The sequence below is a fragment of the Saccopteryx bilineata genome, chromosome 3 (genome assembly GCF_036850765.1).
Source record: "Saccopteryx bilineata isolate mSacBil1 chromosome 3, mSacBil1_pri_phased_curated, whole genome shotgun sequence".
NCBI classification, from domain to species: domain Eukaryota; kingdom Metazoa; phylum Chordata; class Mammalia; order Chiroptera; family Emballonuridae; genus Saccopteryx; species Saccopteryx bilineata.
In genome coordinates, this window is record NC_089492.1 from 183,172,587 (window position 1) to 183,194,402 (window position 21,816).

At 41.6% G+C, this 21,816-nt stretch overlaps 1 protein-coding gene across 1 annotated transcript in view; it reads left to right on the plus strand.

The window, feature by feature from the left end:
• Positions 1-16,279: 16,279 nt before the first annotated feature.
• RANBP9 (RAN binding protein 9) overlaps positions 16,280-21,816 on the plus strand; it is a 102,161-nt gene continuing 96,624 nt past the window's right edge. Inside the window, exon 1 of the mRNA XM_066268358.1 lies at positions 16,280-16,980. Within this exon, the coding sequence (XP_066124455.1) occupies positions 16,413-16,980 (568 nt within the window). The 5' untranslated portion in view covers positions 16,280-16,412. The remainder of the gene's footprint in view (positions 16,981-21,816) is intronic.

The following is a 21,816-nucleotide window of genomic DNA, read 5'->3' on the forward strand; positions in this document are numbered from 1 at the left end:
CCCTCCAACTCCCGCTAATAGGTTGCAAATTTATAGAAGATCTACTTGCATTTTACACCATCTGTTCAGGAAATGTTTTGTACCTACTCTCCCATCTTTTGAGGAGGGAGGAAAGTGTATTTAATGAGAAAACAATGGAATCTTTCCCTTCCTTTCCTCTCTCTCTTCTTTCCAAATGATTTAGCTCTGAGGTATGAGATGGGCAGAGTCAGGTGGAGAGAGGTCCATGGTGTGGCGAGAGTTAGCTGTGGTGAGTCAGAACCCCAGCGAGCTGAAGAGGGCCTCCATGTAATGGGGGGCCTACCGTGGGAGGCAGAGTCCATGAGGGTAAAGGGCATCTACTTTCGAGGAGGCTCTGTGTGTGTGTCAGAGTCTGAGTGTGCTGCTGACTGAGCATCGTTGTGACTGCAGCCTGACCTGGGATGTCAGAGCCTGAGCAGAGATGGAAGCATTTATAAGAGGGGAGGGGTGGCAGTGAAGTTAGGAAATTGATCAAATGCATAAATACAGGAGTTTCTCACTGTCAGAAAAGGGAGTTACAAATATGGAAAGAAAGAAAACTAAAATGAACACTGTGGTGTCAGACTGGAATTAGATGTATTAGTATGAACCATGATCTTCAAGATAGTAAGATGATGAATGAGAGATAGATAAGATAGATAGAAATATAAACATAGACATCCAATGTGTATGTGTATTGTAGCAGACAGACCCAAAGATGGCCCTAACTATTCACTTTGGGAAGCCTGGATCTCCCCTGCTTCTGCCACTTGGAAAGGTAATTGTAATTAGAATATTCTAAAGGTGGCCTCTCGTGATCCACACCTCCTAGCATCCATGCCCTTTTATAATTCTTTCCCCTCCAGTGTGGCAGGATGTAAGACTTGTTTCTGAATAATAGAATACAAAGATAGTAGGATATCAGTGCTCCCCCTCGCTGACTTTGGTGAAGCAAGCTGTGGTGTTGTGAGTTGCCCTCTGGAGAGATCTACCAGGCAAGGGACTGAGGGCAACCTCCAGCCAATGGCTAGTGAGAAACTAGGGCCCTCAAACAATCTACAAAGAACCGAATTCTCCCATCACATGAGCTTGTAAGTGGGTCTTTTCTCAGTTGAGGCTGGAGATAAAACCACAGCCTCACCTGATACTTTGTGAGCCCCTGAAGTGGAGGAGCCAGCTAAGACATGCCAGGACTCCTGACCTCAAAAACCGTAGGAAAATAAATGTGTATTGTCTTAAGCTACTAAATTCATGGTATCTTGTTACCCAATCATATATATATGATATATATGTATATGGCACACATATATATCATATATATATATATATGGTATGTGTATTTGTGTGTGTATACCTTAGCTCTCACTGAGAAGGCTTAAGGGCATCAATACTCTAATAACAATAAGCACACTTAGTATCCAGATCTATGTTTCAAATGTCCTTTATTCAACTAAAAGGAACCACGACTCCTTTGAGAAGGGAATGATTCCAGGGCTACAGCATGGAAAGTACAAGATGAATCTAGAACATTTTGTTGTGCCAGAAAATAAGGAAGTGCTCAAAGAATGACAGGGACATGTCAAAAGGACATACAAACCCAGCTGGAAAGGGCTCCCTACAAGCCAAATTTGGGGTGATTTCAGCATTGAAATAAAGGATTATAGTAGTAGATTATAAATTTACTGAATAAAACAGGAAGCCATGAGTTCCTAGAGAAATAAATACTCTAATAAATTGAAAGTTTGATAAGAAATGAGATATTTAGATATAAATCAAATGAAGCTTTAGTAATACTGAAATAATCTTAATGCTATATATAGTATATTGTAGACCCACATACTTGCAGAGGGTTTACCTTTTTGCAACAGACAAAAGGTACATACAGTGTGTCCGTAAAGTCATGGTGTACTTTTGACCGGTCACAGGAAGGCAACAAAAGACAATAAAAATGTGAAATCTGCACCAAATAAAGGAAAACTCTCCCAGTACAGTTCAACGTGGGCTCACGCACAGATTTTTTTAGGGCTCCGTAGGTAGCTATCCCATTTAGCCTCAACTCATCACTGACTGTTGGCCTACTAGACAGGGTTTCTCCACCAAACTGCCGGTTTCCTTCAACTGCTTATCCCACTGAGTAATGTTATTCCTATGTGGTGGCGCTTCATTATAAACACGCCAATATTCATGTTGCACTTTGGTCACGGATTCAAATTTAGCAAGCCACAGAACACACTGAACTTTCCTCTGTACCATCCACATCTCAACTGGCATGGCCGTGGGCTGCTCCGCTGTATACACGGTGTTACGTCATCATCTGCGTATATGCACATGCTGCCACATCATCCTACAGAAACTGGGAGGGTTTTCCTTTTATTTGGTGCAGATTTCACATTTCTATCGTCTTTTGTTGCTTTCCTGTGACCATTCAAAAGTGCACCATGACTTTACGGACACACTGTACAAAAGAGGGTGAGAATGATGAGGTATAAATACTGTTCTTACTATTGTACAAACCTACCCTGTCCTCTCCTCCTCATTTCCCTTAACTCCCTTCCCAAACTACATTAGCTGAGAAGCTTTCACCAGACTGATTTACTGTTGGCTTATACCTATTTATATTTCATTAATTGCTTACAGATTATACCTCATATTAGCAATACACTATGGCAAAAATGTACTGGAATAGGCTCTTGCTTATCTTTGTTTTGAAAAATTGTTCTAATTACTCAGAGAAGTTTTTAAAAAACAGTTTGATTCTGTTAGTGATATTAATCTTTTTATCTAATCATCAAGGACGCATTTAAACCAAGTTGAAAAATATTGTAGTACTTACTTTATGACCCCTTCTTACTAAGTTTTTGTTTGAATTATATGCACATGTGATTTTTCTTGTTTTTGCTATAATTTTCAGATTCCAAGGATATTGATAAATGGTCATACAGTTTTTGGACTGTTATGATTCAATGTCTTAACAAGGATTCAATGGCACATTTTACAATCTTAGAATTTACTGAATGCAGTTTTGAACAAAGCACTGGAGTTATGATTGCTAAGCTGGTTGCAATGAGCCACTAAGATGGGTAAAAAACTGTTCGTGTAGTGAAGAAAATATATAAATTCGTCTCTTGAACACAGTTAACAAACATGGAGAACTTAAAACATTTTAAATGGCTATTTTGAAATGAAGATGAAAATTTATTCATCTTACCCGATTTGTTTTTTCAAGTTTGAGGAAACATTTTATATCATATACAGCAAAACTGCGGTAAATAGTAGCACACTGAGAGTGTGTACATACACTTATGCCTTTCTGAGTCCACCAGTATATTGGCTTTTGAAACAGTGCTCCCCTAGCAGCCAGCCACTACTTTACCCCAACCCACAACTATCTTTTAAGAAGTTTTGTGGTCATTGTAAAAGAAATGTTGACTTTGAAATTATACACTTATCTTAATGTCACTATAAACCAATGGGAATATTAACTTTTACACAAACTTGATAAATATTGAGAGATGAAACTACTAATTAATTATATATAGCAATGTAGCTGTTCTAAAAATAAAAAAAAGAACATGAGATATTTAGATCATTTCAAAATACTTCTCCACAAAAGATTTATTAATTACGAAGAGGAAAACAAGTAACTTCATCGTGGATTGGCCTGGCAGATGTTGCCTTTATTAAATGATCAAGGTCAACGTCATCATTAATGGTAGACAATGCAATTGTGCAGCACCTGATAGGATGCACAGAGAACATAGATACAATCATATAACATTTCCTGCCCAAGGTGTTTAACTTGAATTGACTCATGAGAAAAATATGAGACAAACCCAAATTGGGGACACTAAAAAATAACCAGCCTGTGATCTTCAAAAGTGTCAGGGTCACGGAAGTTGAGGAAAGACTGAAACTGTACCGTGGCAATGGAAACGTGACAACCAAATGCAATGTGTAGTTTTGAACTGTACCCTTTGGGTGTACACAATGTGAAGATTAGATGGCAACAATTCATTAGTGTTTCTTTCCTGATCATAATGGTCATACTGTGGTTATATAGAAGAATATCCTTTTAGGAATTCCATTAACACTAAAGTAATTAGAAGATGATGGGTATTATGTACGCAACTTATTCTCAAATGGCTCAGTAAAAGTTCTTTGTACTTTCCAACTTTCCTGCAACTTTGTGATTGTTTCAAGAAAAAAAAATTAATTAAAAAAACAAAGAGATTTGAGTCCAGTGTCTTTGAGAATAGTCCCCAGACTAGAAAGCATCAGCACTACCCAGGAATATGTGCACATGCAAGGTCTTGGGTTCCACCCTGAATCTGTCCTTCAGATGACTCTGAAGCACTCTTTAAGTTTGAGAACCACTGTACTAGTTCATTTATTCAAAAAATAGAATTCAAAAAGCCATTTCTTAGCTGAATGTCACTTCCTCTATTGAACACAATATTGGTTTTTTTTAATCACTACCTCTATTTTCATTGATGATCCATTACAAAGGTGACAAAGTGACACTAAGAAAGTAGAATAATAGATTTAAAACTGTTCAAAGAAAGAAAGGAACTGCTTTTTATCGAGAGCATGCCATAAGCCAGGTTTTACTCTAGGTTCCTTCTGGTAGGAAAGAAAATCCAAAGATTTTTTAAAATGACCACACTCCACCACCTAACTTCACTGAATATTCTAGTCTTTTAGAAATCTATTCAACATTCATTCAACAAGCACCCACTGATCACCTACTATGGACCACACAGCAAACAAAGCATCAAAAGTTATACTGCAGTAGATTCCCATACACAGTATTTGGTGGCTATGACACAACCTTCATCGTACATATAATCATTTTTTAAAATAACAACTTTATTGAGATATAATTCACATACCACATGATTTAATTCATATAAAGTGTACAATTCAGTGGTTTTTAGTATACTCAAAAGTTGCACAACCATCATCACAATGAATTATAGAACATTTTCATTTCTTCAAAAAGAACCCCTACACTATTAACAGTCATTCCCCATTCCCTCCTCCTCTCAGCTCCTGGCAACCACTCATTTCCTTTCTGTCTCTATGGACAGGCCTACTCTGGACATTTCATACAAATGGAATTGTGATGGTTCATCTGTGTTGTAACCTATACCAGTATTTCATTGTGGTTTTTATTACTGCCTGCGATTCCATTGTACAGCTATACTATATTTTATCTATCCATTCACCCATTGGCAGACATTTGGCTTGTTTCCACCTTTTGACTATTATTAACAATGCTTCTATAAATATTTGTGTACAAATCTTTATGTGGACATGTTTCCTTTCCTCTTGGGCATATACTGAGGATTGGAACTGATGGGTGAGATGGTAAATCTATGTTTAATATTTTGAGGCACTACCACCTTGTTTTTCACAGTAGCTGCCTGCTCTGTATCCCCACCAGCAGTGTGTGCGGATTCCAGTTTCTCCACATCCTCGTCAACACAGTATTTGTACATGTAATTTTGGCATCCTAATTAAGCTGTGAAAAACAACATCCTTAGAAGTAAAACCACAGGGTGGGTTATATTATAAAGACTTGGAATCAAGCATTATTAATTTAGCTTGTTTGGAACAGCAACAAGTACATATTTAAGGAGCACCTACTAAGATGTACGGCACCAGACTAGGAAATGGGCTTTAAGGTGTTTCTCTTGCTTGTGTTAAGCAATGGGGCACCTAAGATCAGAAAGTACTTCAAATCAGGAAGTATCTCAAGATCTCTAGGTCTGGTTCTACAGGCACAACAGTGTGACCGAAAAAATCTGGTGCTCCCAACCACCCACTGTGGGCAGATGCAAATAACAACAGTTTGGGGATCCTTGGTGAGCCAGGCAGAGATGTGGCAGCAGAACACATTCAGGAGACCTATAATTGGCCTCAATTTCCAGCTTTGAGTTCAGACCAGCCTTTAGTAACTGGCGACCCATTAGCTGGAATCCAAGCCACAGAAAAGTTTTGTTCAGTCCATGTAGTGCTTCAAACATCCCGATTTGTATTCCTTTACGCTCTCTGTTCTTTTACACCTCCACAGCTCTCTGTTGTTTTATATGTACCTAACCTGGTTCCCTCTTTTACATTATCCGCCTGGCTCCTAGAGGTATGTGAATGTGCACGTCCTGCTTAGGATGATGCCTGAGTCATTCATTTAAAGCCTGGGCAATTATTAAGTAGAACATGACTGCCATTAGAAAAAGCAAATAGTGAGGTATTTGCACAGCATCAAGAAGCAGTTATTAAATAGATAATTGTGCAATGTGTTACACAGAAAACAATAAATAGATGTGACCTGTACCTACTATAACCTTACAGACTAAAGTAAACCACACTGACACAGACAGATATTCATGGGGCCAACAGAAAGTGGAAGAAGACCTACAGACCATGAAAACAAACAGGATGGAGGTCAGCACTGAGCACAGCAGCACAGCCAAAATCGTAACTGCCCCTGCTTACACATGCATGCTATAAACAGATTTCTTTACAAAAGACACTCTTTCCAGATTATTCTTATGAAAATTTTCAAGCATTTGCTGATTGTATCTCCATAATATGATTTACAAGATTCGTGAAATTCCAACACCCTTTAGCAATACAAACATGAGAGGACTCTCTGTCCAGAAAAAAAAAATCACTTGCTTCAGAAACCCCATCTCAAGCTCTGCTGCTAGGAAACCTAATGTTTCCTGACCTATCCTACAAAGTTATCCTTATGGCAGGGGTCTCAAACTCGCGGCCCGCCAAACAATTTTGTGCAGCCCGCAGACTAATCCACGAAGTTCAAAATATTTTGGATAAAATTAAGTAAGTCCGTGGATTAGTCTGCGGGCCGCACAAAATTGTTCGGCGGGCCGCGAGTTTGAGACCCCTGCCTTATGGGGTTAGATTTTCACTCATTTATTTATTATTAATATTACTATTTTTATTATTTTTACAGAGACAGAGTCAAAGAGAGGTACAGAAAGAGTCAGACAGACAGGAAAGGAGAGAGATGAGAAGCATCAATTCTTCATTGCGGCACTTTAGTTGTTCATTGATTGCTTTCTCATATGTGCCTCGGCCGGTGGTGGGGGGTTATAGCAGAGTGAGTGACCCCTTGTTCAAGTCAGTGACCTTGGCTTCAAGTCAGTGACTTGGGCTTCAAGTCAGCAACCATGGGAACATGTCTATGATCCCATGCTCAATCCAGCGACCCCACACTCAAGCTGGTGAGCTGGCGCTCAAGTGGGATGAGCACACACTCAAGCCAGTGACCTCAGGGTTTTGAACTTGGGTCCTCTGCATCCCAGTCCGACACTTGATCCACTGCGCCACCACCTGGTCAGGCTGGGGTCAGATTTTTAAATGGTTGTTAAAACATAATACATATGATATTAAGCATGTAATGGTTAAAATAATAGCCCTGAGCTGTGGCAGTCAAGGTTTCCCTCTAATAATGTCCTTAAGGCAGTGTTATGGCATTTATAACTTCTGCTCAATGGAAGAACCATTTCAGTTCATACCCCAATCATAAAATTAATTTCCCATCAAACCAGATTGCTTATAACCCCTTCCTTTACTGAATATGGTCAGAACCCAGAGATATAATGAGAATCATGAAGACAAGTAGTAAACCTAGATTTGATGTACACAATTTACATTGACTCAGGAACTCTGAATCTTAAAAAAATACATTCAATAAAAAGTATTGCAATTTTGACGAGGGACATGAGTTAATGTATTACTTTTGCTTCCACAATACATAGTATACTTAACCTTAACACTTTGTACAACTTTTTTCCCTATAATTAAAAAAAGTACTGTGTGGCTGCCATAACAAATTCCCACAAGTCTGGTGGCTTGGCTCAAAACAACAGTAGTGTATTCTCTCATCATTATGAAAGTCAGAAGTTGGAGACCAAGGTGCTAACAGGGTTGCACTTCCTCCAGTTCTGTGGGGCAGAATCCATTCTTTGCCTCTCCCAGCTTCTGGTGGCCATTGGCCTCTTTGGCTTGTGTCTGCCTCTCTCTGCTCCACCTTCATATGGTCTTCTCTGCATGTGCCTTCTCCTCATCTGTCTGTCTCAAATCTCCCTCTGCTTCTCTTTATAAGGACACTTGCCACTGGCTTTAGGGCACGGCAAGATAATTCAGAATCACCTCATTTTGAGATCCTTAATTTAATCACATCTGCAAAGATCTTTCCAAATAAGGTCACATTCACAGGTGCACAGGTGGATATTTGAGAATTTTTGGGTCTACCATATATGTGTGCTTATCCAACCGTACCAAGATAAAGAGGGATGTGCATATTTGAAGGATCTGAATGGGACAGTACTTGCACACTTATACTCACATTGAATACCCAGTCTTGACTATTTTTAGGAGGCCAGAAGGATCTGGTTAGTGTGGCTCATACAATTTGCTAAGCACAAACTGCATTACATGTGTGATGAGGTTAGTGGAAATAAGCATAAAAATATGTACTTGGTCACTGAGTAGCCTAGCCAACGACCCAATACCCCCCATGTCACTGTGGCTTTGTTGTTCTCTAATCTTGTAGATTTTCATTATACTTACGGAATATTATGGGATGGCATATGTGGGGGAACAGGATACACACTGCTCACAAATATTAGATCAGGGAACATGCAGATACTCCAGTACTTTCGGCCTTTTGTATAGTGCATTTCCACCAGTGAAATACAAGTTTTGCATCTCATTTGCATAATCAAACAACTTTGACTTGTCGTTTGCTTTTCTGATGTTCTTGTTTAATAAAAAATAAATCAAATGCTTTTATCACTTCATATTCATTTTGAAATGTTGCTTAATTTTTGTGAGCAGTATATATATACTGTTTATACTGTTTGAGTTCAATTGAACTCAATTGAACATGAACAAAAAGGGTCAGAGAAAATGGCTGCAGGAATGACTGACTCATTTACTCAGGGTGGGATAAGAACCTGCTGCAGTTTCCCCTGAAGCCAGGGGGGGATGATCTTCAGTCAGACTTCCCTGAAGCCACAGAAGATGTTCTTATCACTTGATTGCAGGCCTAAGTTAATCATCTCAGAATGTTGTGACCTTACTTTTTTCCTAGAGGTTATGCATGAAAGGCCCTCATGTAATAACTTCCAGTCAAAATTTTGTTATAAATATAGGCAGGGTCTCAGACCATCCCTGAAAGTCTAGAGAACCCTTTCTTGTCAGAGCACATGGCAAGTGGCCGACTCTGGAGCCCAGGCTGAGGCTTCCCAGTCTGGTGATGCATTCCTCCACAGTTTGGTGAGATTGATACATACTCATGCTTCTCTTTTTCTTAGTCTATTGCTTTAACCAGCTATTACTCTAGAACCCAGGCTGATGTTTCTTCATCTAGTGATGTTGTGTAGCTTATTTTTGTGTTGATTCTTCTTTATTCTACTTTAGGTTACATAAGTTCAAACCCCTTTTGGTTTTGCATTATTTTTAATTGTTATCAATCATAATAAATCTCCCCCTAAAATCCATCTGTAATTGCAACTCTGTACCATGCCTCCTGCACAGCACAGCATACTATGCTATAGAAATGTTTTGTCTCTTAAGAATGCTGAAACTCAGTTATCTGAGAAGATTTCTGACGGACAGTGGCATAAGGCACATGTGAGGGACTGAGAATGTTGGAGATACTAGGAGACAGACCAGAAATTCCATAGTCAATGCCACTTAATAGCAATTTAAATAATTGCTATTTATTTCTAAGGTAAATATTTGTAAGAGAAACTAATTGCAGATGAAAGCAATACTAAAGAAGTCTTTGAAACAACTGCTTTTAAAGATAACGATGTTCTGACATCTTTGAGATATGACAATTTGAAAAAGCCTCACATATTGCTAGGCATATTTTTCCTTCCACATCTTGAAAGACACTTAAGAAAACAAACAAAAATGTTTAAAATATTAATAACCAAGCATAAAATAAATAGCCATAACGAAAAAAATATTGTGGGCCCTGGCCGGTTGGCTCAGCGGTAGAGCGTTGGCCTAGCATGCGGGGCACCCGGGTTCGATTCCTGGCCAGAGCACATAGGAGAGGCACCCATTTGCTTCTCAACCACCCCCCTTCCTTCCTCTCTGTCTCTCTCTTCCCCTCCCGCAGCCAAGGCTCCATTGGAGCAAAGATGGCCCGGGTGCTGGGGATGGCTCCTTGGCCTCTGCCCCAGGCGCTAGAGTGGCTCTGGTCCAGGCAGAGCGATGCCCCGGAGGGGCAGAGCATCGCCCCCTGGTGGGCAGAGCGTCGCCCCTGGTGGGCGTGCCGGGTGGATCCCGGGCGGGCGCATGCGGGAGTCTGTCTGACTGTCTCTCCCCATTTCCAGCTTCAGAAAAAAAAAAATTAAAAAAAAAAAAAATAAAAAATTAATAAAAAAAAAGAAAAAGAAAAAAATATTGTGAATTATTAAATTAACTGTTTCATTTTTTAAAAATATTTACTTAAATTGCAAATTAGGCCTTGCACCATCTTTGAAGACCATCATGATATATTTGTATTATATCTCCATGTTGTAAACTAAGTGCAAATAAAAGTTAAACTGAAAAACTAATTCATTTTACTTATCATAATGGGTTAGACTGGAGAATTACTTTTCCTGAAATATTAGAAAAATAGCCATGAGTCTTATCTCTATTATAGCACTTTTCACACTTTACCCTGAAAAACTGGTTGTGTAAATTATGTTCTTTCCCACAAAACTATAAACTTCTTGAGGACAAGGGCCTTAGCTTCGTCTTCTTTTATTAAAGTCCACCTGATGCCTAGCACTATGTATTATATACATATACTAGATATTCAATAAATCATGACTGAAATGCAGCCTATGTCTCAGGAATAGAGGGCTAACCTCGGAAGGGCAGGCAAGCTATATAGCTTACAAGTTAAGGACACCCCCACATCTCTTTATTTTTTTTGTTTGCATCTTCCCTTTTTCCTGTGTCTTTTCTAACTTTGTTACTATAGACTGAAAATTTGTGTCCCCTCCCCCAAATTCATATGTAGAAACCTAATTCCCAATGTGGTATTAAGAGGCAGGGACCTTTGAGATGTGATTAGGCCATGAGGGTAGAGCCCTCATGAATGGGATTAGCGCCCTTGTGAAGAGGTTCCAGAGAGACCTCAGTGAGAAGATGGCCATTTATGAACCAGGAAGCAGGTTTTGATCAGACAGTGAATCTGCTGGTGCTTGGATTTTGGACTTCTTAAGCCTCCAGATCTGTAAGAAATAAATGCTTGTTGTTTATAAACCACCCAATCTAGGGTGTTTGTTACAACAGACTGAATAGACTAAAACAGCCATGATTTTGACAGCCTGCATCCTATAGAATACACTGAATCCACAGCCATTTCCTAGGCCAGTAGGTGGCATTGTGTGGAACTCGGAATTCTGGGGCAGCCTTCGCATTCCATGATTCCATCAAGAACTTCATTGTGCCTGCCTGACAACACTGAGGGAGACAGTGCAGAGGAAGTGAATTTTTGCTATCTGCTCCCTACTGTTACTCCATTTTGAAGGCACTTTTCATATTGCTATAAGAAAACAAGAGGGAACATAAAAATAAAAATGAAAGAAAAAAGCATGAGTTTTGACAAATGAGTTACAGTGGACTTAGAAAAAGGAGAAGGAAAAATTAAGAGGAAAACCAGGAGATTGATAGTAGACTCATTTGTTATATACTTGTTAGTTCAGATTCTTTAAGCCAAAAATTGCAATTTTTGTTCAGATTCTTCTAGAACATGTCAAAGTTTCCTCATGTAATCACTTTAGTTTTTCCACATATATGGAATAATGCACTTGTTATACCATGTGATCATACAGATTCTTTTCACTCTGAACCCCAAGCCCCAGAAATACTCTCTTGGTTTTGTGGTTATAGCAAGCACCCCCCCCCCCCCCACACACACACACACACAGTCTGGCCAAGAAAATTAGATAATTAGATTTTATCTACTGGGCCTTGGGCTCTTTGTAGCCTTTGTTTCTTTATTCTTTAGGTCCTTGCTGCTCAGAGGATGGTCCGTGAACCCGGAGCAGCAGCATCACCTGGAAGCCTGTTAGAAATGCAGACTGTTGGGTCCACTTGTCAAATCCCCACATTTAAGTTTGAGAAGAGCTGCTCTAACTGACATATACCAATCTTGCCTCTTCAACTGTACTTTGTTCACTGCAGCCTTAATTGTCTTTGTAATCCCTCTTTCCTCTTTGATTTCCTCCATGCCCAGAACCCAACATAAGGTTCCAAAAACAATAGGTGCTTAATAAATGCCGACAGAGCACTACTCCCAATTTGGACTTTATCCTGGTGTAGTTGTTTGGTATTGTTGGGCTGTTTGCCATCCATTTCAATGTCCTACACATTAGCTGCCAAGATAGCCTGACTCCATTCACATATGGCATAGGCTTGTCTAGGACGGAGCACTCATTGTTGGTAATAAAGTGAAATTACTGACTCTGGGGATTTTATTGTCAGTGACTTTGTCTTGTCATTAAGGATTAAGAATAGTTTATAAGGAATACTGCTAAAATGGTCCAGAACAGGGATTAAAAGTATAGCCTGTAGGCCAAATCTAGCCTGCTGCCATTTTTTATAATAAAATTTTATTGGAACACAGCCATATCCATTAGTTTATGGATTGTCTATGGCTACTTTTCATCCACAACGGCAAAGCTGAGTAGTTGTGACAGGCACCATAGGGCCTGTAGAGCCTAAAATATTTCCTACTGATCCATTATAAAAAAAGTTTGCCAGTCTCTGGTCTAGAGCTATACAGTGGTACCTTGAGATACGAACAGACAAACATATAAAATTTTTTTTTTTAAATATACGAGCTGCAACTCGGTCTGTATTTTTGTTCGAGATCTGAGTGAAATTCTGAGATATGAGTAGTGATATGGGAAGCTGCCACTAGTTGGCGCGTTGGTGCATGGATCCAGTATCGGCAGTTTGATATATGAGTTGACTGACTTACGAGCTCGGTTATAGAACAAATTAAATTTGTATTTCAAGGTACTACTGTATTTGATATGTGTGTGGCAGGAGCAGTCTCCCTAGGTTCACTGCAAGTTGCAACGACCCAATGATAGGCAACTTCCAAAGACAGCCATATGAGCCCCACCTTCTGGTATTCAGGCCCTTGGAATAACCTCTTCCTTTTGAATATGGGCTGGCTGTCCAGCCTTCTGGTCAATTCTAAGAACCACCCAATACCTTTCCAATAAGTTCCTGCTGCTTAAGAAAGCTAGAATAGTGTCCTATTGTTGACCACTGAGCACCTCAGCAGATGGATACATATTATTAAAGCAATAAATGGTAAAGACTGGAAGCAGGTACAAAAAGTGTTAAGATCAAGGTTACTGGATTTTTACCACTTATCTCTATGTACAAGTTTAATATTTCACAATAAAAACTTACTTTTAATTATGTATTGCAATTCTCCATTTTAAAACAGTTTGGGATTTTCCTTCATGTCACTTTAGTAACAATTTTGGCAACATAAAATTATTTTGTAGCCTTGTTCCATGTAGCACATCCAAATCACTTTTCCATGTCTTCAAAACCATTTTTAAAGAGGCCATATATTTACTTCAGCCTGGATATGTGCAAGAGGCCTGGAGGGCGTGGGTCTGCAATTGAGCACAATCACCATTAAGTTAAGACAAGCAAGTATCTTTTTCTAACTTGTTGACCTCATTCTTTTGGTAATTTCCCTGCCCAGAGGGGATGCACTTAAAAAAAAATTGAACAAATGTGCTACAGGTGTTACTGCTGTCCTAATTCCAGAGAGAGGGATATATGATGCTTTCCTCAACTGGTCCCTTCCTGCTGAGCATTTAGTTTGCTTCTGTTTTTCATCCATCAGTACTTTCTGTTGAACACTTTTAGGCCTAAATTTCTTCCACATTTTAGATTTTGTAACTTGGTTTCAATTTTTTGGTGGAAATAAGTCAACAGGCAGGAAGGCCTTCATGTCTCTATAAATATCACCAAATATGTAGCTTTTTAAAATGACATTATTAATGTACTCTGCCACCTTCGCTATAAGATGTGCCCATGTCACAGCATTCTCCCCTAAAATGAAATAATTTATTACTTGAGATTACTTTTTTTAAAGAAAACCAGTCATTCCCATAAAAAGTGTCCAACAAAATGTCAGATACTTCTATTCTTTTTTTAAGAGAGAAGGAGATTAACAGGAATGAAGAGAGATGAGAAGCATCAACTCATAGTGTGGCACTTTCAGTTGTTCATTAGCTGCTTCTCATAAGTGCCTTGACTTGACAGGGGAAGGAAGGACCGTGACCCCTTGCTCAAGCCAGCAACCTCCTTTGGGCTCACGCCAACACTCACGCCGGTGACCACTCTATTCACTGTGCCACCACTGGTCAGGCTCAGATACTTTTATTCTCTCAACCATTGCCAGGATATGTAAAGTTCTAAATAGTTTCCAAGTGTGCTGACAGAAGAAAAAAAAAGTATACCTTCACAAATAAAACCCTGATGAGAATTTTAAGAAAGTTTAAATGATGAGGCTTGGAGCCCATTTATTCTACCTTGGCTAGTCAACAATAAATAGATTGGCTTACATTCAACTCATTGTTACTGCAATATAAGTAAAAGTTTTAGAATAAGTTAAATACAATGACATTTTACATTGTAAATTACAATGTAATTTAAAGTATGTTGGCTAGAAAAAGTCATCAAACAATAGGTTAGAATTATCAGACATTTTTATTAAAGAACAACAGGGCATCTACTTGCCTGGGTAATTCAGGGAGAAATTAGACCAAATGACTATAAGTTCTGGCCAGGCATTGAGGGCTTTCAGTTAAATCACTATTTATCTACCGTCATCAAAACAAAATAAATAATTCTCTATTCAGCAAATGATTACTTGCTTATTTGCCCAACTACTGTCATAATATCTTTGGAAGCAAACAGAATTTGTCGTGTAGTTTACACGTATAAAAGTTCAATTTTGCCCGCTAAGGAAAAGATAACATAAATAAAGGGGAGCGGTGAAAAGGAAATAGTAATGCTAGGATGGGTCCGAGAGCAACACTTGGAAACTTGTGCCAAATTCGTGGACCAAGCAATGCACCATTGGAAATTGCAAAGTAGGAAATCTTATTTTTGACTCTGCTGACTTCAGTGAATATTTTCTTGTTTTAAAAATGAGCATAATTCTTTGCTACTTAAGGAGGCTTGTTATGAAAATTAACGAGCCTATAAAATGTTTTGACGTCTCTAAAAGCCCTACCTAACTACCCACTATAACCTTGTCTTCTAACTGCGCTGTGAAGTGCCAGGTTTTTCTAGGATACCTGTTACACCACTATAAGTTCACTTTAAATCCTCATAAAATTAATTAATACAATGCTCACTATTTTTAAAGGGGAGACTTTGCCTTCAGAAATGGTTTTCACACCCCCTTCGATAATGTTAAGGTATTAAATACTGTGAAGTAGGAAATACCATAGGTTCATAGGGAATCTGTCTTGGGGAACTCGTGGGCACTCTCCCGACTGCTTACCTCGGGGACCCGATTTGGGTTCCCGGAACCCGAGCGCTCCGGGGGCGCCCGCGGGCCGTGGTCGCGGCGGCCCCAGCGGAGCTCGATTACTTTCGCCTGTGCGAGAAGCTGCACTACCGCTCCAGCGGGAACCCAACGGTGAGGAGGTGGGGCGACGACAACAAAAAGAAGTAAAGTAGGAGGAGATTCTCTCGAGGAGGGCCGAGACGGGCTGGGGACGGCGGCGGGCTCGGGGGGAGGCGGAAACCGCCGCAGGGACCCCGCGCCCGAAACGCCGCGCCTGGCTCGCGAGCGACCCGCAGGCCGGGGAGAGGGGTCTCCGTGGTTCTGGCCGTGCGCCTCAACCCCTCCGCCTGGCCAGCACGCCCGACCCCCGCCGCCCCGCTCCCCGCCCCTCGCTCCGCTCACGCGCTTGGTGCCCGCCCCCTAGCCCAGCGCCACCAGCGCGCAGCGTCTCGCGCCGGCCGGGCCCGCCCGCCGAGAAACAGCCGCGAGAGCCGCGGCCGCGGCGGCTGCCACCGCGCCTTCTCTGCTGCGCTCCTGCCGCGCCCTCGCCCTCGCCCTCGCCCCTCGCCCCTCGCCCTCGGCGTCTCGGTCCGGGCCCGCGCTCCGGCCCGTGTTCTCTCGGGGCCTCCCGGGCCTGCCGCCCACTTCCCGTCTCCGAGCCCCCCCAACCGTCGCGCTCTCCCTCGGCGCGCGGCCCGCCGCCTGCTTCCGGGGCGGGCGGACTGAGCGCCTGGTGCCGGCGGCCGCAGCGACAGCGCCCCCGGGAAGCAAAGGAGGAAGGAGAGAAGAGGTGGAGGTGGCCGCAGGCTGAGTCGCGGCCGGGATGTCCGGGCAGCCGCCGCCGCCGCAGCCGCAGCAGCAACAACAGCAGCAGCAGCAGCCGCCGCCGCCACCGCCAGCAGCCGTGGCCCCGGTCTCCGGAGTCGTTCTGCCGGCGCCCCCGGCCGTCAGCGCCGGCTCCTCTCCAGCGGGCTCGCCCGGTGGTGGCGCGGGCAGCGGCGGCGGCGGCTTGGGGGCCGCCGCGGCCACCCTGCTCCTCCACCCGCCTCCGCCCCCGCCGCCACCCCCGGCCACCGCGGCCCCGCCGCCGCCCCCGCCGCCCCCACCTCCCGCCTCGGTCGCCGCCCCCGCCAGCGCGTCCCCCGCGCCCTCGGGTCTCGCTCCCGGCCCGGCCGGAGGCACCACAACCCTGGCGGGCAGCATCGCGGCGGCCCCCTTCCCTCACGGGGACTCGGCCCTGAACGAGCAGGAGAAGGAGCTGCAGCGGCGGCTGAAGCGCCTCTACCCGGCCGTGGACGAGCAGGAGACGCCCCTGCCTCGGTCTTGGAGCCCGAAGGACAAGTTCAGCTACATCGGCCTCTCTCAGAACAACCTGCGGGTGCACTACAAAGGTACTGGGCGTGTGTCCTGCGGTGGGAGTGGGGCCACTGACCCGAAGTGTCCTGCCGTCGCTGCCGACTCTTGACCAGCCCCTGACCCCCTTCTTCCTGGGCTGGGCGCCCTTGGAGGTGACTCGCCGCCTGTGCTGCTTCTCCGAGGGTGGGATGGGGGTCGTGGTGAAAGGTGCGAGGGCAAGGGGCCAGATGCTTGGAAAAGGAAGGTGAGTGTATACTGCTGCTCGGCATAATGGAGCGGGTAATCCTAGGCCGGGAGGAGGACACCTTGAGGGAATTCAGGATGACAGGACACAACTCGTTTTCTGATTTAATTTGAAGATAAATCTTAGGGCTTGGATGGAGGAATCCAGGGACTCAGAGTTGGGTTACATTGTTCTCCAGGTGGCGGTGGGTCAGGGATTCTCTTCTTACGGAGGGGGAAGAGAGGCACGGTTCCGAGGTATAATTTATAATTAACGGGAGATAAGAGATATGTAGGGGAAGAAGTAATCAGTGGAGGATTTTGTCCTAAATTACGCTAGAGACTGTCGAGGGGGACAAAAGAACAAGGAGCCCAAGTTTGCCATCAATGTGTCTTACTAAAGGCAACTGGAAGTAATAGAGGTAGAAACCCTCAGGAGTCCGCGTCTTTTTTTCGGGGAGCAGAGAAATTTGCCGCTGTTGCTTTGAAATGCCCTATATTTACGTATTGGCGTTTAATGAAGTCTGGTTGAAAACAGATTTTAAAAAATTGTTATTTAGTATTTAAAATAAAATTGACTTATGTTTTACAACTGCAGTTTAAAAAAAAAGCCTTAGGTTTGTGCTTGTCTCGTACCTTCCTCATCAATGTCCACTGTTATTAAAACATAGCTTTAAACAGATCAGTTTTATATAAAATTATAAATTGCTGTGGGAATTTTTGAAATGTAGCCCATGTTTACGTGGGGGAAGGGACAATCCAGTGTATCTGCCTGGAAACAAATCCAGTTTTTTAGGCCCCAAACCTGAATCTGGAGCTTTTGCATTCGAAACAGCCTCGTTTTGATTGGCTACAAAGGAAGGGTCTTAATCAGATCCTAGTGACATGGATATGGGGGTATAAACAATCATGGTGATTAAATTGTTAAAGTATACAGGCCTGAAATTTGAGAAGAACCTTGACAAATAAGTTACTATTTAATCAGAAATGAGGATGGCGACAAATCTACCAAAGATTTGGTTGCAGATAATCACGTATAAAAAAAGAAAGGCCTTGTTGAATATTTTTTTTTTTTATCCATAGATGGAGAGAAAAACTTTCCATATGCTTCTTAATCTACAGGACTGAAAATTTCAAAATATTGGCTTTGTTTCTTAAGTTAGGACATTTTGTTAGTACCCTGTTAAGGCTATCATTTAATTTTGTGTTGAAATTTGTGTGAACAGTGTTATGAGTGTTGACTTCTGATCTGGCTGCCAAAAAGCTTTTTGTTAGACTTGACAAAACTTTATTTTAAATTTATGGTTGATGGTTAATAATTAGCTTGTAAAAAGCAGAGGCAGAAGATAAAGAGGATTATTGAACAAAGAGTCCTAGCTTTCCTGAGTCCTGCAATCATTTGATTTTAGGCATGTTACAAAACAGGGCCTCAGTTTCTTCTCTAAGTGATAAGGGAGTTGAGCAAGATGGTTGGGAAGGAAATTTCCAGCTCTGAATTTCCATGATATCTAAGATTCATGATTGCAGTCTATTTAGCACTGTAATATGGCTTCATTAGTTGTACTAACTCCTTTTACATAAAATTGATGATTTGGGTTAAGGAAAAGTACATGCTTGTTTGAAATTGGTTGACGTTTGGGATATTTATGACACTGCTGTCTCAATTATTTTTCCTGTTGGCCTCTGTATTACTTTCTGTTGTGTAATACTAAGATTCACTTTCTGGAAACTTCACTCTTACAAACATAAGCCATTATTTCCAGAAGAACAGATTTTGTTGTTTGTCATCCTTTTACTTTTCTGTCTCTTTTCTTCTATCTCTCCTTTGTCTCTCCCTTCCCTCTTCTTGCAAACAGTCTTTCTTTCCCCCTTCCACTACTGCCTCTTCCTCTTGCCTTGCTATTTTAATGTGTTGGGTTTTTTTCCCCTTATTGTTTTTCTCTGTGCCTTCTGAATGAACCACACCAAAACTACTGGGCATCCCTGTCCAGGGGTGAGGGAGTGAAGGGGAAGTGTCATAGGTAGTGGTTAATAAAACTTTGAAGTCCCAAAATAGTGAATTTTATTTAACCTGTCATTGTGCTGCATTGTTTTTATCTAAGCATTTTGAGACACTTTACCATTAAAAACTACTGCCCACAGAGTATTTTTTATATTACAGAGTTTTAAAGGATTGATGATAATTTTCCAGACTGAGGATTTTCCTTATCTTTGAAATGGAAATATCTTGGTTTCTTCTGCTTGTCTGGCCACATTCTGTTTTTAAGAGGTTATTCTTCTAAGTTGAAATCACTTTTTGGAAGTAGTGTGTGTGGTTCCTGAAGGGATTAATGTTAACACCAGACAGAGACAGAGTTGTTTTGGATTGCAGAGGAATAGCAGGGTTTGTAGTCTATATGTTAAAAAAAAAAATTTTTTTTATTTATTTATTTTTATTCATTTTTTAGAGAGGAGAGAGAGAGACAGAGAGGGAGAGAGAGGAGAGAGAGAGAAGGGGGGAGGAGCTGGAAGCATCAACTCCCATATGTGCCTTGACCAGGCAAGCCCAGGGTTTCAAACCGGCGACCTCAGCATTTCCAGGTTGACGCTTTATCCACTGCGCCACCACAGGTCAGGCAAAAAAAAAAAAAAAAAAAAAAAAATATTTTAAATCCTTTTGCTTAGAAGTCACACACCAACTGTTGAAACACTGAGGCATGTTTCTTTCCTTTTATTTTTATAATTCTTGTCATCTTTGTGTAAGTACAAATGTGACAAGTTTAGACTTATTTATGAGGATAACTTTATTCCGATTTAAAGCATTTTCATGAATTTGACAATGGATTTGATTACCGTAATATAATTCATTTTCATATCTGTGAAGTTATCACTATTGGATACTTTACAAAGCATTTTGATTAAATTTTTCTTGATTAAATTTTATTTATTTATTTATTTTTTTACAGAGACAGTGAGTGAGTCAGAGAGAGGGATAGACAGGGACAGACAGACAGGAACGGAGAGAGATGAGAAGCATCAATCATTAGTTTTTCATTGCGCGTTGCAACACCTTAGTTGTTCATTGATTGCTTTCTCATATGTGCCTTGACCGCGGGCCTTCTTCAGCAGACTGAGTAACCCCTCGCTTGAGCCAGCGACCTTGGGTCCAAGCTGGTGAGCTTTGCTCAAACCAGATGAGTCTGCACTCAAGCTGGCGACCTCGGGGTCTTGAACCTGGGTCCTTCCCCATCCCAGTCCGACGCTCTATCCACTGTGCCACCTCCTGGTCAGGCTACAAAGCATTTTGATACAAGTAGACTTGGACAAGATGGTGGAATTTTCATCTTAGATCTGAGAAAGTGGGAGCATCTAGAGGTTAGATTTTGCCAGTCACAAGCCGGGGTTGAGAATTTTCACTGATTTCTAAACTTAGTGCTCTTTCTGCTATACTGAATTGCCTATTCCAATTTGTATGAGAATTATCTCAAATAGATAAAATGCGATGATCACGTTTAGAGCTTTTTGAAGAATAGTTGACTCCTCTGGAGAGGAGTGGTACAGGAGCACACTAATGCTGCAGAAAAGCCCAGACATCCTCTTTATGCTAATTTAGGGCAACTTAGAAGGAAAACGAGAGAAGTGTAGATTGGGAATGGTAGGAAGCAATGAAATAGTAAATTGCACTTTTTAATTAAGGCATTATTAACAGTATCTAACCAAATAGGTTGAACTTTTGATATGCTTAATTTTCCTGCTCCTTAGTATCAACAGTCATTAGACCTAAGTTTAATTGCTTCTCTGATTTCTTGTACTTCTTAGGGTTGAACAAATATCTCAATAAATATTTGCTTGCCTGCCAATACAATTGTCTTTTTAAAAATTGGGGGGGGGGGTGACAGGAAATTGACTCTTAAAATCAAGGAATTTAAAAACCAAACTGAACTTTCCCCAGGATTTCTTTGTCAAATTTTTCAAAAATTTAGCTTTAAAAGTATCAGTTGATAATTGAAAAAATCAAGTGAATTTAATAATACTTGCAGAAAAATAGACAATAGTAATGATAATTTATTGAGCAGTTACTGATAGTCTGCTAGGCAGTTTGTATATATGCTTTGTTCTCTTTTTACTTATTATTTCATTTATGCGACAACCTTTTAGTGAATGTCTGCAAGCTCCTAGGCGTGCAAAGGCACTTGACATGCTGTCTTTGAATTCATAGAGCTCAGGGCAGGAGTGGAGGAAAGGAGGCGTTAAAAAGAGTAGTGTGGTCTGACCTGTGGTGGCGCAGTGGATAAAGTGTTGACCTGGAATGCTGAGGTTGCCGGTTCGAAACCTGGGCTTGCCTGGTCAAGGCACATATGGGAATTGATGCTTCCTGCTCTTCCCCCCACTCTTCTGTCGTTTGCTCTCTCTCCCCCTGCCTCTCTAAAATAAATAAATAATAATAAAAAGATTAAAAAAAAGAGTCGTGTGGAGGACAAGAAGTGCTCTACCGCAGGCTGACTTTGGAAGGGATGGAGGTGGTGAGTCAGGGGCAGCTTTTAGAGCAGGGGTCCCCAAACTACGGCCCGCGGGCTGCATGCGGCCCCGCGCACTTCCGGAAGGGGCACCTCTTTCATTGGTGGTCAGTGAGAGGAGCATAGTTCCCATTGAAATACTGGTCAGTTTGT